Source organism: Oryctolagus cuniculus, chromosome 1 (genome assembly GCF_051225735.1).
Source record: "Oryctolagus cuniculus isolate XC-2025 breed Fujian yellow rabbit chromosome 1, ASM5122573v1, whole genome shotgun sequence".
NCBI classification, from domain to species: domain Eukaryota; kingdom Metazoa; phylum Chordata; class Mammalia; order Lagomorpha; family Leporidae; genus Oryctolagus; species Oryctolagus cuniculus.
In genome coordinates this window covers 113,057,012-113,073,678 of record NC_142867.1, presented here as the reverse complement: position 1 = coordinate 113,073,678, position 16,667 = coordinate 113,057,012, and the positions used below count along the sequence as shown (strand labels likewise).

The 16,667-nt window shown below is 40.5% G+C and overlaps 1 protein-coding gene across 14 annotated transcripts in view; it reads right to left on the bottom strand.

The window, feature by feature from the left end:
* The window catches only part of ARHGEF12 (Rho guanine nucleotide exchange factor 12), a 163,871-nt gene that overhangs the window by 20,705 nt on the left and 126,499 nt on the right, over window positions 1-16,667 (bottom strand). For 12 of the 14 annotated variants that reach the window (XR_016221079.1, XM_089313617.1, XM_089313621.1 and 9 more), the window contains 9 exons: window positions 15,983-16,088; window positions 14,486-14,698; window positions 11,731-11,863; window positions 10,718-10,753; window positions 9,922-10,076; window positions 8,253-8,399; window positions 6,780-6,865; window positions 1,771-1,896; window positions 458-572 (listed from right to left, as the gene is read on the bottom strand). Coding sequence is in view for 13 of the 14 variants with exons in the window: in XM_089313617.1 (XP_089169743.1) it covers window positions 458-572; window positions 1,771-1,896; window positions 6,780-6,865; window positions 8,253-8,399; window positions 9,922-10,076; window positions 10,718-10,753; window positions 11,731-11,863; window positions 14,486-14,698; window positions 15,983-16,088 (1,117 nt within the window). In the remaining variant the exon portion in view is untranslated. The remainder of the gene's footprint in view (window positions 1-457; window positions 573-1,770; window positions 1,897-6,779; window positions 6,866-8,252; window positions 8,400-9,921; window positions 10,077-10,717; window positions 10,754-11,730; window positions 11,864-14,485; window positions 14,699-15,982; window positions 16,089-16,667) is intronic. The other 2 variants (XM_008260592.5, XM_089313609.1) reach the window with 1 other exon arrangement.

Genomic DNA, 16,667 nt, shown 5'->3' with positions numbered 1-16,667 from the left:
CCTGGCTCCTGGCTTCGGATTGGCACAGCGCCGGCCGTGGCGGCCATTTAGGGAGTGAACCAATGGGAGGAAGACCTTTCTCTCTGTTTCTCTCTCTATGACTCTAGCTGTCAAATTAAAAAAAAAAAAAAGAAAGAAAGAAAGAAAAGCTTGCGATGGTATTGTAAATCTAACTTCAGACATCAGGATACTATGAAAGATTATTTATCAGGGCAGTTTTGTTTCTTGTTCCTAAGCATTTTTGGGGAAAAAAATTCATTTATTTATTTATTTGAAAGGCATCACTTGCTTTCCCCCAGAGTGTACATTAGCAGAAAGCTGGAACTGGGAGCAGAGCTGGTACTGCAACTCAGGCACTCTGACAAAGGGTGTGAGCATGTCAAACAGTGTTTTAACCACTGTACCAAACACCCACCCTCCACCCCCAAGCTTTTTTATTTCAATGAGAATGCTGTACCGGTATATTTGGCAATATTATCCAACAGAAGTGGATACTTGGTAAGCCTCTGCATTTGAGTGGGAATGATATCCTTTAGCTGGAGACGACGACACAGAGGATTACTCTCAGCATCCTAAAAAAGAGAATGAAATAAGTAAATCTGCAAGTCTTATTAGGATTATGCTTACCTAAATATATACCATGTATTCATCATAAAGTATCTACAGCATTCAAATTCTAGTTACTAAATCAAAATATTTTTTTAAAATGCCATATCACTGCCACACCATACCTCTGCTTGTTCCTTTCACTGCATAAAGGTGGAAGGAATCCTTTATCATGAAACCAATGGCTTCTACTTTATGTGTTTAAGCAAGGACTGACAGAACCCATAGCGGACTCTAAGAACTGCTTTCTTTCATTAAAAGTTTTATCTTCTTCTATTCATAAAATCTAGGTATATTTTCCTATGGTTTGCATTCCTATCAAAAGGTTGTTAGCTAAATTGCTATCTATCATTCCAAATATGCGCAATAGATTACTAGTCTAGATATGTCAGCTGAGCTATATCAGAGGTCAACAAACTTAGTAAATACATTAATTTCATATGCCACAGTCTCTCGCACAGATGTGTAATTCTGCTCTTTTAGCCACAGGCAACACATAAATGAAGGAAAACAGCTCTGTGTAGTAAAGAACTCTAAGACGGCTTCTAAGACTCCCATTCTCTGGTATACAATACCATTCCCTTGGGTGGGGATGGAATCTATGATGGGCCATCACTCTTATGGCTAGGTTACTGCCAACTGACTTTAAGTTTATCAAAAAGCAGATCATTTGGGACTGACTTAATCAGAGGAGCTTTTAAAGAAATCCATGTGAGAGTAATGCATTCTCACTGGTCTGAAAGAAAGCAAGCATGCGCCTGTGAACCGCCTGAGGGCCAGAGGGCAGAGACATGGAGATTCTCCAGGAGGTGAGAACAACTGGAGGAAGCTGAGCACTTCAGTGAGCACTTCAGTGAGACTCTCAGTCTCACATTTTGACCATAATCTTTTAATTCTTTTTATAGATCATTTCCTGATAAAACTCTGTGGCAATGTAGATTTCTTTATCGTTTATTTTAATCCTGATATGTATTTTTCATCCTGATATGTATTTTTAATTATTCACAATTTCAAAATCATCTTTATACCTTCCAGCAATTTAAGGAAAAACATTCAAATTTTTAAAATTGTAAGACAGATGTAACCCTGTGAAAGGTTTATGAACTTCCCTGGTTTATTCTACAACTTACATTATTTTTTCCTTACATGACTCATTCAACTCACTTGTACAAAAGTCTGGAATCGAGAGTCCTTTTTCTGACGAGACTTGATCATTTCTAGGGCAAAAGGCTGGTTACTGCAAAAGGTGGCAGCGGCATGTTTCAGCTTCTCTTCTCCCGGTCCACTGAACTGTGCCAAGAGTACAAAGAAAACAACAGAGAACGGGATACTGAGCTTCTGTAAGGCCCAGAGAAATGGAAGGCAACCACATCCTTTCAGTGACTGTTCTCAAGAGACAATAAACACAGAGCTGCCTATCTGTGTGGATTATCAGTGGTTCTTCATGCAAAAGGTATGCCCCTGATACAATCAGACCGTTCTAGTTCATATTCCAATGTTTTCTTGCTGGCAGCCTACCACAACTTATTACCTTTCTATTCTATACCACTTCTAAGTTAGATAGAAAGGTTGACGTTTGGGAAATACAAGACATAAAATACCCACAGACTGAAATTAAATTTCATTTTTGTAGACCCTGACACTTTTACAAGAATTATTTTCTTACTGCTCCAGAAAGCAAATCCTTGAACACTAGTTTTTCTTTACTACTTATTAGGAAATTACAGGTCATAACTTTTCTGGGTCAAAATAAATCATTGCTGTTCACCCGGCAGAAACTGGGGATCTCTTTTGCTAAAAATCATACTTTATGCTAATATTTTAAAATTCTAGTTTATATATGTATGGTCATAATTTTAAACTTTCTAATAAAGTACCTAACAATTGTTTCACCATAATGAATGTGCCTTTACAAGTCAAATAAATTGCTTCTTAATACCACCTCTATATTTGTAAATAACTGTTGTAAGAGTTTTTTTATTGTTGTATGGTTTTTTAATTGACTTTCCATACACTGCTCCATTTAAAGCCATATTCCCAAAAGTTGGCACATGAAGACACTCTGCAAAAAGTCCTTTTGTAGTGCATTTGTAGATAAATTGTTTTTTTCTTCAAGGGCGATATACACACAGTGATGCTCTAAGAGGTCACTCCAATGGTGTACTCTTATTCTATTCTGACTCTGACACTCAGCATGTTTAAAGATGAGATTAGCAGCATTTTTGCTATGTCAGTCAAAGCACACCACAACTACAAAAAGCAGCTCGGCTTACAAAAGAAAATAATACTCTCAATTTCACATAATCCTACTACAGTTTTAGAAGTAGAGAACATATTCATGAGGTGATTTTTTTTCTTTTAAAGATTTATATATTTTTAAAGATTTATTTACTTATTTGAAAGGCAGAGTTTACAGAGAGAGAATGACAGATACAGAGAGAAAGAGATCATCCATCTGCTAACTTACTCCCCAAATGGCCACAACAGCCGGAGCTGGGCCAGGCAGAAGACAGGAGCTGGGAGCTTCATTTGGGTCTCCCATGTGGGTGGTAGGGGCCTAGCCGTGTGGGCCATCTTCCACTGCTTTTTCCAGCCATTAGCTGGGAGCTGGATCAGAAGTGGAGCAGCCAGGACTCTAACCAGCACCCATACTGGGATGCCAGCATTGTAGACAGCAGCTTTATCTGCTATACCATGACACTAAGCCTTAATAAGGTGATCTCAAGGAATCAAAACTAGAAACATACTCTCCAAAATTATTTTTTAAAAACAACAGGACTATGCCGGCGCCGCGGCTCACTAGGCTAATCCTCCGCCTAGCGGCGCCGGCACACCGGGTTCTAGTCCCGGTTGGGGCGCCGGATTCTGTCCCGGTTGCCCCTCTTCCAGGCCAGCTTTCTGCTGTGGCCAGGGAGTGCAGTGGAGGATGGCCCAGGTGCTTGGGCCCTGCACCCCATGGGAGACCAGGAAAAGCACCTGGCTCCTGGCTCCTGCCATCGGATCAGCGCGGTGCGCCGGCCGCGGCGGCCATTGGAGGGTGAACCAACGGCAAAGGAAGACCTTTCTCTCTGTCTCTCTCTCTCACTGTCCACTCTGCCTGTCAAAAAACAAAAAACAAAAAAAAACAAAAAAAAACAACAACAGGACTAGGCCGGCGCCACAACTCACTAGGCTAATCCTCCGCCTGCAGCACCAGCACCCCGGGTTCTAGTCCCGGTCGGGGCACTGGATTCTGTCCCGGTTGCTCCTCTTCCAGTCCAGCTCTCTGCTGTGGCCCAGGAAGGCAGTGGAGGATGGCCCAAGTGCTTGGGCCCTCATCAGCATGGGAGACCAGGAGGAAGCACCCAGCTCCTAACTTCAGATCAGCACAGCACGCCAGCCGTAGCAGCCATTTTAGGGGGTGAACCAACGGAAGGAAGACCTTTCTGTGTGTGTGTCTCTCTCTCACTGTCTAACTCTGCCTGTCCAAAAAAAAAACCAACAACAACAAAAAAACACCAGGACTAGATCTAAAGCCATATTTATCATTTTGGCTTTTAGGAATTCTGACAATGCTTTTCCTAAATTTACCTTTTTTAGTTAATAGTTACAAATCTTAGTAGTTAGTCCATTCTGTTTTCTTCAGCTTTTTATATGTATATCATGTTGATCAAGAAAACACTTTTGGGGACTGGTGTGTGAGACAGTGGATTAAGATGTTGCCTGCAATGCTGGCATCCTGTATGGATGCCAGTTCGAGTCCCTGCTACTCCACTTCCCATCCAGCTCTCTGCTTATGTGCCTGGGAAAGTGGCAGAAGATAACCCAAGTACTTCAGCCCCTCATCCACATGGGAGATCCAGATGGAGTTCCAGTCTCCTAGCTTTTTAGCTGCAGCCACTGTGCCCATTTGGGGAATGAACCAGTGGGTTGAAGATCTCTCACCCTCTCTCTTTCCCCTTCCCTCCCTCTAACTCTGCCTTTCAAATAAATAAATAAATTTTTAATAAATATACTTTTTTTATATGTTCTAAATGACATTTTTGTTCCATTCTGTTCATAGGTTTCTACAACCTATTTTACTATGTAGTAAATTTATACATTCTAATAGATTGTGATTAGAGGACTAATTACACTTTCTATCTTATTAATGATGAATCTCATTTGCCATTTAGTGTGCAACATTATTTACAGGAGATACAAATGAATCTGCCTAGTAATCAAGATGTGATATCTTGGGGCCAGCACTGTGTCCATAGTAGGCTAAGCTTCTGCCTATGGCGCTGGCATCCCATATGGGTGCCAGTTTGCGTCCCAGCTGCTTCTCTTCTTTTTCTTTTTTAAAGATTTATTTATTTGAAAGTCAGAGTTACACAGAGAGAGGAGGAAAGGTGCAGAGAGAGAGAGAGAGAGAGAGGTCTTCCATCAGCTGGTTTAATCCCCAGTTGACCCCAATGGCTGGAGTTCTGGTGGTCTGAATCCAGGAGTCAGGAGCCAGAAGCTTCTTCCAGGTCTCCCATGCGAGTGCAGGGGCCCAAGGACTTAGGCCACCTTCTACTGCTTTCCCAGGCCATAGCAGAGAGATGGATCAAAAGTGGAGCAACCAGGACTCAAACCACTGCCTACATGGGATGCTGGCAATGCAGGCAGTGGCTTTATCCACTTCGTCACAGCACCCACCCAGCTGTTCCTCTTCTGATCCAGCTCTCTGCTATGGCCTGGGAAAGTAGCAGAAGATGGCCCAGGTGCTTGGGCCCCTGTAGCCGTGTGGGAGACCTGGAAGAAGCTCCTGGCTCCTGGCTTCAGATCTGCATAGTTCTGGCCTTTGCGGCGATCTGGGGAGTGAATCGGGGTGGAAGACCTTTCTCTTTCTGTAACTCTACCTCTCAAATAAATAAATAAGTAAATAAATAAGAGGATTTATTTAAGAAAAAAAAACCACTTTGCTGCTTGAATAGTGTTCTGTTAGTACATGCTGGCCGCAATCTCAAATTTCAGGTGTACCTTATAAAAAAAAAAAAGATGTGATCTCTTAAGTCTATATGCCTTACAATTTTTAATTCAAGTTTGACATGGCAACTGGCACTATACTGTATTATAAAATGAAATGATAGTCTTATAAAATCTTCAATTTTCTATTTCAAACTGAGTAATGTGCTGTCATGCCACAAGAACAGTTACAATTTTCACTCCAACACTGAGAACAAGAAACAAAATGAGCCACATTATCACAGAGTAGCTGTAGAGTAAGCTGAACTTTCAAAGAAATTAAATCTCAGAAACAATAATACCAAAGAGGACTTAGGAGAGAAAATGCTTTGGGAAGCTCAATGCCAGGTAGTAGTGGATATGACTCCTTGTACCTGTTCTATATGTCAATGGCTAAGAAGTGATCTACTGACTAATGAAAGTAAAATGACTGTTTCAGTCAACTTTCCCGTCTTTAATCTTTTAAAAATTTGTAATTATACAATTACCAAAATTTGGAGGCATTATCTCAAGTAGCATGTATAATGAAGCAAATTTCTTTGAGCATCTCATTAACATTTTGAGAACTACACGTTGGGCTTTACTTATTCCCAGCCTCTACTAGAGTACTTTCTTAGAAACTATAAATCAAACCACCTTCCCTTAAAGGTTTCTGTATGTTCTACTTTAGGTCTCCCAGCCACATCTCCCCATAAAAGCCTGTATTCTCCTCTTTTTGTGTCATTGTATCCCCATCACACAGCACGGTACTGTCAAATATGTACTGACAGAGTCAGATAGAAAAGCAGAATTTGGCAACAGTTGTTACAGTCTTTGAACTCTTAAGTAGTAAATATACTAAATAACTGACTTTTCTTCCACTGCAGTAACAGTTCTATATCTATATTTTCTAACTGTCTAATGTTATACAATATAATTCTAATATCTGGACAATAGAGATGATAGCTAAAATCTATATCAAATTATTTTCATCAAGATCCACCTTACTCTACATTCTTAAAAACACAAAGAATTGGTACCTGTAATTTAAGGGAAAAGAGCCCATTAACCAGGGAATAGGAGTTCATATCCTAAATATTTTTCAGCTCTGTCTTAACTTTGCAAAACAGATTAGTATGCATATTTGGAAAGCTTAGTTACTTAACCCTGAATGTGATCACTAAGTGTCTGGAAAAATAAGAAAAAGAAATGCAAAACTTTCTTACCCAGGTCAGCAAATCTTCCCCAATTTGATCAATAACAGAGGTCTCATTCCTCTTTCGAACAGCCTTCATTTGTTCATTCAACCCAACTAAAAAAAAAGTAAGTACACACTCATTTTATGCTAAATAACTAGTAGTACTAAGTAGCTATATTTTTAAAAAAGGATTCTCAGAACAGTATATCTGCTTCTAATCTCCTTAATTATAAATCTGGATACAATGTTTATACATTTAGATATTATAAGCTTTATCTGAAAAACAGGTGCTAAAGTATAAAACATTTTTGGAAACTAGTACATCACATATAGCGTAGTTGCCTAAATATCCACTTAACCTCAAAACTCTCATCTTTAACCACGCTTAAAAATAAATTTAAATAGTTCTTCTCATTGTTCCTCTTAAAATGTGTATGTTCACAGGCAACAGATATTATCAGGCCTGCACTTGTCAATGCATGCTTATGAAACCCAAGATTACCCACAAAGGCGTAAAGGGCTTCAATTTGGTTGGCAGGTGTTGACGAAATCCTTGATGAAGAAAGACTGAAAATTAAGGGTCACAGAGAAATAGTGACCTGCAAAGAGAGAACATCCTATTGCTGTCTACAAAAGTGCAAGATGACTACACCCAGCCAAAGCCAACAAGGTAGAATTTTTTTCTTACTTAAGTGTTCTAAGCAACAAAACAATTTCTGAAAATTATCTCACCATGAGATTATATACAGTACATTATCATTTACAAAATGCATTTACACATGTATTATTACATGGAATATATACTTTTTAAAACACAATACTGTAACTGATAGGAAAATTTCAGGGTGATTTTGATAATTCATTTTGTCACCTCAGGCACTAACTGTAAACCTAAATCTCCATGTTAACATTCTGTACACAAAGGCTGATTGTGGAGGCAAAGGATATAGACAAAGATTCAATTATTTATTTATGCTATTTGCTCACAAAGACTTTTCAAAATGCTGACATGGATACATTTACAAAATCTAATAAAGGTACCTCCATGATGCTTTTATATGTTCACAATCTTTTCTCTACTGAAAATACTAGAGGAGGCCGGTATTGTGGTACAGAGGGTTAACACTCTGGCCTAAGGGCCGGCATCCCATATGGGCGCCAGTTCGGGACCCAGCTGCTCCTCTTCCAATCCAGCTCTCTGCTATGGCCTGGGGAAGCATAGAAGATGGCCCAAGTCCTTGGGCCCTTGCACCCGTGTGGGAGACCCAGAGGAAGGCTCCTGGCTTTGGATCAGTGCAGCTCTGGCCATTGCAGCCATCTGGGGAGTGAACCATCAGATGGAAGACCTCTCTCTCTCTCTTTCTCTCTCTCTCTCTCTCTCTCTCTCTGCCTCTCCTCTCTGCCTAACTCTGACTTTCAAATAAACAAATATATCCTAAAAAAAGAAAGAAAAGAAAATACCAGGGATGAATATATGAATATCAGAGCAAATTTCTCTTACTATGAAGTTGAAGAATATCTTCTAAGTTTGAAAAAATCTTCCGTAGTTCTGAAGGTGACAAAATTCCTTCTCTGGACACTCGCTGATAAAACACTTGATCAAGAACTTTCAGTGTTCGAACATGAGCTCGTTCTGTGTAGAACAATTCTAGGCAGGAAAAAAAGGAGATGTGAAATTGTGCCTTAGAATAATTTCACAGGACCAAACATAGCTGTTGGCTGGAATCAGGTAGCTGATGAGTTACACAATAAGTTATTTATCATTTAGAAAGTATGAAATGTCTCCGATTACTTTGATTAAATGAAATTTTCTGACTTTTTGACTCTAAAAAGCAAATACTGACAAATGAAAAATATCATTCAAAGCTGTTTTTTATTTAAAAGTTAACATTATGCCCCTAAACTCACTCTTCTATTCACAATAACCACCACCTTTCACAACTGCAACACTAGAGAACTGTAAAGCCAAAGGTCATATTTATAGCCATTTACTTAAATCCTATTCAGAAATAATAGTATTTTTGCTATCTAAACTGTCTATATACCACCATTTCTGGAGCCACACTTGTAATTTTACTATCTCACTGTGATGTCAGAGATATTTATTCAAATATATTTATTCAAATCACATAAGGGTAACAGAAGGTACAGTATCCATGCCACATATCTGTCACATACATGCTAAGGCAAATATAGAGCACTATAATAGGGCAAAGGAAAACCTGGCTCCTAGTTTTCCTATTAGTTAACTCTACCAGCCTTCCTGGTCTTAGCATCCTCATCCACATTCTATTCACAAAAATAACCTACCCTGAAAGTAAAATGATGGTGCAAATGCTGTCATAATGTTTTTTCAATCTAAAAATCTATAATGCTAGGAATCTTAAATAACTTGATGGCTCAACACATTTTTTCTGAATTATTAATAAGAATGAGAGAATCATTTGCATTTTTTGGGTTGAGGAGTTCAAGGATCATATCTAGTTTAACATTCTTTTTGTTTGTTTGTTTGTTATATAGTTTTTTTAATTTATTTAATAAATGTGAATTTACAAAGTGCAACTTTTGTATTGTTGTGGCTTCCCCCCCAACCTCCCTCCCTCCCATGGCCCTCCCCTCCCCCACTCCCTCTCCCATCCCGCCCTTCATCCAGCTTCATTTTCAATTACCTTCATATACTGAAGATCAACTTAGTATATACTAAGCAAGGATTTCAACAGGCTGCACTCACACAACCGCACAAGGTATAGGGTATTGTTCGACTAGTAGTGTTGTTTTTAAGTTTCATAGTAAAACACATTAAGGACAGAGATCCTACGTGGGGAGCATGTACCCAGTGACTCCTGTTGTTGATTTAACAATTGGCACTCTTATTTATGACGTCAGCAATCACCCGAGACTCTTGCTATGAGCTGTCTAGGCTATGGAAGCCCCTTGAGTTCACCGACTCTGAACTTGTTTAGTCAAGGCCGTATCACAGTGGAGGTTCCTTCCTCCCTTCAGAGAAAGGCGCCTCTCTCCTTGATGGCCTGTTCCTTCTGCTGGAACATTCTTCCTTTAAAAAAAAAAAAGCTAGGAGGAAATCTGAAGCAAATTCTAAGGCTGAAAGGGTTTGCTTTACTCTGATAAAACTAAATATATATGAACAACAACAAATTGATTAAACTCACCATTAATTACTTCTTGTCTTTTGATCTCACAAGGTTTCAGGCCCAGTAACACTTCTCGACTAACAAGCTGCTGCCAGTTGGGTGGATCTGTCTCTAAGTCATTTTCAAATTGTTCATCCTCACTTTGACTTTCTCCAAAAGCTATGCTGTCAAACCTAGTGAAGGAAACATAGATTTCTAGTTAAAGGCTCAGGTAGACAAAGTGAAATAGCTCAGTCTTTACATCACAGTGAATCAGTCAGATATCTGGTTCTGATTTAGCAGAGAGCCTAAAATGATATCCTTTCCCTTGTGTTAAAAATATCTCAATACATGTCTTTTGAATACTTTGCACTTGTTAGAATATTCTTTTATACTCTAACAGTTTTGTATATGGAGTTCTTTTCCTTTAAAACTGAGACTTCGGGGCCAGTGCTGTGGAACAGCAGGTAAGCAGTGACCTGTAGTGCCAGTATCCCATATAGATGCCAGTTAAGAGTCCCAGCTGCTCCACTTCCCATCAGCTCTCTGCTAATGCGCCTCGGAAAGCAGCAGAAGATGGCCCAAGTCCCTGGGCCCTTGCACCCACATGGGAGACCCAGAAGCTCCTGGCTTCTGGCTTCGGCCTGACATAGCCCTGGCCACTGCAACCATTTGGGGAGTGAACCAGCAGATGAAGATCTGCCTCTCCTTCTCTCTCTCTCTGTAAGTCTGTGTTTCAAATAAGTAAATAAATCTAAAACTGAGCCTTCAGAGGAACAAAATGCTGAATGTCTTAATATGTGCTTTTACCGAAAGCTACTTCAGATTTACTTACTTTCGAACAGGTTTTGGTGTTCCATGTTCAATCACCCTAAAACAATGGAGAATAAAAGCATGAAAACAAAATGGTGATCAAAAGATTTATACCGAAGATAATCAAAACTGAGTTTCACTCCAGTGGCTTGATAAACAAATTTCTTGGATACTGTAATTATTTAATATAAAATAAATTGAAGAAAATTTCAGTACTTAGCTAATACTACTAACAAGTACTGGTTCTTTCTCAAAACGTTAACATAAGGAAAGAAAAGTGCTGTAAAGTATAATAACATTAAATAATTTAAAAAACATGGGTGGATGTTGTGGCACCAAGTTAAATCACCTCTTGGGATGCCTGCATCCCATACTGGAGTGCTTGGGATTGAGTCCACCTCTACTTTTTTAAGATTTTATTTGTTTATATGAGAGGCAGAGTTACAGACAAGAGAGAAGGAGAGGGAGAGAAAGGCATTCCATCCACTGGTTCATTCCCTAGATGGTCACAAGACCAGAGCTGGGCTGACCTAAAGCCAGGAGCCAGGAGCTTCTTCTCGGTCTCCCATGCGGGTGTAGGGGCCCAAACGCTTGGGTCGTTGTCTTCTACTGCTTTCCCAGGCCATAGTCAAGAGCTAGCTCAGAAGAGGAGGAGCCAGGACTAAAGTCAAGACTCATATGAGATGCCTGCCCCGCAGATGGAGGATTAACCTACTGTGCCACAGTGCTGGTTCCCCACCTCTACATCTAATCAAGGTTCTTGCCAATGTGTCTGGGAGGCAGCAAATGATTGTACAAGTACTTGGGTTGCTACCACCCATGTTAGAAATCCAGATGCAGTTCCTGGCTCCTGCCTTCAGCCTGGTCCATCCTTGGCCATTGCAAGCATTTGAGGAATGAACCAGCAGATGGAAGATCTCCCTCTCTGTATTTCTCTGTGTGTGTGTCACTCTTTTGACTAAATAAATAAAACTTAAAACAAAAACAAAAACATTAGGTAATGCCCTAAACCTCTCAAGGGTATCATTGAATTACCTTTCTACTTCACATTCCTCCTCTTGCACTTGGTCTAATGGAGGAGGAGGAAAATCAGAGGCAGTATTGGGAGTACGAGGTGTACCATCCAAGGAGTCTCCAGATGCTGGTGTTTCTCCAACTGGCTTTGATCCTGAAAAGTCAGACAATTCAAGAATGCTAAATCTTAGGAAGATCACTGGTTACAAAACAAGAAAAGCTTCAACCTCATCTATAGCCACATTCTTATATAAATAATTACAGGTTAGCTAGAACCAAAAATTTCAAAATATAAAAAGTTTAAATGCACTAAAAATAGGAAAATTATTTTTTAAAGTAGCATCTTAAAAGTAAACATAAAACATGGCAATAATCTCAAAATTTCATAAGAGCTTATGATAAGGAGCAACCTTCTCCTCCCTTAGTCTTTTCTACCTCCAATATTAGCTCTTTTTCATGTTTTCAAATTTCAGTTATAATGTAGTCCAACTCTGGAGTAGCTGTTGCATGGGTCAGTATCATAACCATCAGGCTAGAACCACCTTCTGCCAGTCACCTGGAGGCTTTGTGTCTCCAGAGCTTCCGGGCCCCCACACATTTATTTCTTCTCTCTCTCTCTCTCTCACTCACTCACTTTTGCTCTCTTCTTTTTCTTTCTCTTGTCTCTTTCTCTTCCCCTCTTGCTTGCTTCCTCTCTTCTCTCTCTCTCTCTCCCCCTTTGCCTCTCCACAACTCTGCCTTTCAAATAAATAATCTTACTTATTTTTAAAGATTTTATTTATTTTATTTGAGGTAGAGTTACATACAGACAGTGAGAGAGAGAGACAGAGAGAAAGGTCTTCCTTTTTCCATTGGTTCACCCCCAATGGCGGCTACAGCCAGTGCACCGTGCTGATTCGAAGGCTGGAGCCAGGTGCTTCTCCTGGTCTCCCATGCGGGTGCAGGGCCCAAGGACTTGGGCCATCCTCCACTGCACTCCCGGGCCACAGCAGAGAGCTGGCCTGGAAGAGGAGCAACCGGAACAGAATCCGGTGCCCTGACCGGGACTAGAACCCGGTGTGCTGGCACCGCAGGTGGAAGATTAGCCTATTGAGCCATGGTGCCGGCCCACAAAGTTTCTAATATTCCTTCTGGCCAGAGTGCAGCCTAATTTCTCTCTCCTTGAGTGTGGGCCACATGTAGTGACTTAGTTCTAACCTGCAGAAGTGAGTGTGCACTCTGCAGAGACTAAGTCATAGAACACATCAAGGGGTGGGTATTTGGCCTAGTGGTCAGAATGCCACTCGAGATGCCTGTAGCTCATAAAAGAGTGTCTGGCTGTGACCCTTGGCTCTGGCTCCTAACTCCAGCTTCCCACTAATACGGACCCTGGGAGGCAGGATATGGCAACTGGGTCCCTGTCATCTACATGGGAGATCTGAATTGAGTTTCTGGCTCCTGGCTTCCCCAGCTGTTGTAATCATCTGGGAGCAGGTAGAAGCTCCTTCTGTCTTTTTGCCTTTCAAGTGAAAATAAGAAAGATATTGACATTTCCTTCTTGCTCTTATCTGGATCACTCTGGGGAATCTCTGCTATAATATCTTATTTGCTGCTAACATACCCCCTTCTTCTAGCTCCTTTCTCTTTATGATTTTTGTTTATTTCTAATCAATTATGCTTTTATATAATGAATCATGGGAGCCCTAAGATACCAATACATATAACTTAATCTGACATCATGAGAATTCCATTATTTAACCCAATCCTCAGACTTTTCCCCAATGTCACCCCACTTCCTTCTTAAATAAAAACCTGCTGATCCTGATGGCCACCTCTTCTACAACAGGTCTCTCAAATAGAGGATGATGGTTCTGCCAGACACTATACACTTCAAGGTGAAGATTGATGTCCTTTCTCAATATGACTTTCAGTCCATTTTTGTACTTTTTCTAAAAAAAAAATACTTCTCTACTGAGGCTCTCACTCTCTGGATGTTATTATATGTTCTCTTTATTCACACTAATCATTCAACAACACTAAGCCTTTGGCTGCAGGCTACATAGTTTTCCTCTCCATGCTAAAAATCATATTAGGTGGTCTCAAAATCATGTATATTAAGCTGTTCCAAATCCTGGCTCATTTGCTTCCTGACTGCTTTCAATCCTAGCACTCTGCTTTCTGCTGCCTCAGTGACCACTCTGATAATCTCATCCTTTGTGGTCACCAGACCCTGAACCACCTCCAGAACCAGTGATGCAGACAAATGTCCCCAGACAGCCCTTGGCAGAAAAAGGTTCCAACCTCTCATAGACAATCTCTCCTGCAAATTCAACTGCTTTCAGCTGGCTTCCTATTAGCAATAAGACAAAACAAAACCTCTAGAGCCTCAGATTTTTTAAAAGTCTTCTTTAGAACCCCTACATCTGCTCTAGCTACTAACCAGTCCTGTTAGTGTTTCTTTACCTCTTAATTGGATTTTGCACAATTTAAGTTTTTTGTCTGTGTGAATATCTACCCCATGAAACTAAGCTGCATACAGCAAACATTTGTGTATAGTTACTTCAGGCTAACATCCGTGACAAAGCTAGTGCTCAGTAAATATTTTTGTGACATGTCAAACTAGAAATCATTACTCAGCATAGACTATCACAGGTTGTAGAATATTAGAATCTTAAAACTCAATTAAACCAGGATTGAATCTTGATTAAAATGATCCACCAGGCTATTTAGATTTCAGTTGGTGTGCTTGTTAAACAACTCCGATAGCAAATTAAGGTGAACTGAAGTATGAACTTACCCATCTCATTCTCTTTTCCTCCTTCCTGGGAAAGAGCAGCCCCTGAAGCCACAGAGGACACAGAACCGGCAGGTGCATATCCAATGTCTGATCCTTCATTTGCTAACCCACTCTGGCGCAACTTAGTAGAGTCCTGAGGTTCAGGACTCACAGATAAGGGTGTGGATAAATGCTTAGGGTGGCGCACCTTCTGCAGTTCCATGGCTCTGCCAACTGAGCAGAAAGCAATGGTTAATAAACTGCTGCAAAACAGAAAGCAAGAAGATGATATAAAAGAATTTGGAAAATTTCTAGGACATAGTGGGAACCCCAAAATAGAAAAATGAAATATTATATAGTGCAAAGAATAGGCAAAGGCAAGGGTAAAGGGAAGGACAAGAGTAGGTAGAAGAGTAAGGTAAGGAGGCAGAAGGGATGAAGAGGGAAGAACAAGGCAGAAGATATGGGTAAGAGGGGGGAGGCAGGGGAGGAGGAGGTTCAAGAGAAAAGGAGATGTGGAGAGAAACAGTGGGCCAGGGGAGGAAATGATGAGAGACACAGAAAATTATGGAGCTGTATTCATCTGTAGGCATGAAAATCAAGCCTTTTTCTTTGCAAGCTCTTAGCAAGCCCTATCCCATTTCTTCCCCAACACTCAAAACTTCATCACCATAAATGCCTCAGAGAACATCCAGACTAATCCCTGTCCTGCTCATTGTCCTTGTTCACATCAATCATCACCCTCCAAAGGACTGCACAGCCTTTCCACCGCTGATCTAACTCCATCTCCCCAAATTCCTAAACATCTTCTGTACCCCCTGGAACTCATGAAACCCTCCAGCACCCCAAACACCTCTCTAAAGAGTTCCTTCACTTTCTCAGTGTTTCTCAACAAGCAGTACCACTGGCACAGAATTCCTCGCTAGATGGGTATTCAGTGTCACAGCATTACAATTCCCCTCCCATCCTGACCACACCAGCATTTTCACACGTGGCCCTGCCTGAGATGAGAACTACCACATGGCCTAGTCACCCTCCCGACAGCACACCATCCCTACTTCTCCTGCAGCATCTTTCTATGGTGGGCTGATCTCTCTCCACTGGATCTGGGAGGTGAAAGGAGATCAGAAAATAAAGCACAATGGAGAGATGGAGAAATTGTAGAAGAATGGAGACAGTAACATATGGATAAAGAGATTAAACCACATATGGTAGACAGAACAATGCATGCTGTGTCTTTTTCTGAACAAACACAGCTTGAGTGCACACAAAATCAGAAGAGGTGAGTAATTTGTGGAATTTACATCTGATAGAATAGTGCCAGTAAAGAGAAAATGCTTATGGAAAACATGGGTGGAATTCAATTCAGAAATAACACTGAGTGGAAACTAGAACAGTACAAGTTCAGAGAACTCATCTGAAGGACATCTTTCTTCAGCAATTCATTCTAGCCAAATGAGCCTCTGGTGTAAAGATGGCACAGAACAGTGGGACACAGGACTTCAAACTGCAACATACTTGCACTGTTGTCATGGCGACTCGGTCTCCTTGGAGGTCCCAGGATACTGGGGAATCCTCTTCGCTTTCCTTTTTCTTCGCCTTCTCTATCTTTCTTCATACTTTGCTGGAGTTGAAGTACAACAAAAAAGATAAGATACATCTAGCAAAGATTGCTTTTGCTGCTTTCAATCATAGAAGTGTGATTCTAATGGCCAGTTTAAATGAATTGGTTAAAAACATATGAAGGTGTGTGCATGTCTGTGTGTGCATACATGCACACACACATACACACACAGAGCACTTTCATTAAAGGCTGGCCTATAGTACTACATTGTGTCCACCTCAAGTTCAAGCCATCTTTTCAAACCCTTTGAAGATAACAATTTTGGAATATAAAAGATCAGTTCTAGAACACATTTACCAGGAGGCTGGTCTAAATCATTCATTCATCCATTCAAATTCATAATGTACAAAGGCACTGTGCTAATAGCTGAATACTGAAGAAGAACCATGCCCTCACAGTTTTACAATACTGCAAACATTAAAAAACAAAACAAAACAAAACAAAACAAAAACAAATAATTACATACTATAACAGGCACAGTTAAAAAAAAAAAATAACAACTAGGTATTAGGGCCAGCATTGTGGCATAATAGGCTAAGCCTCCACCTGCCATGCTGGCATCCCATATGAGCGCCAGTT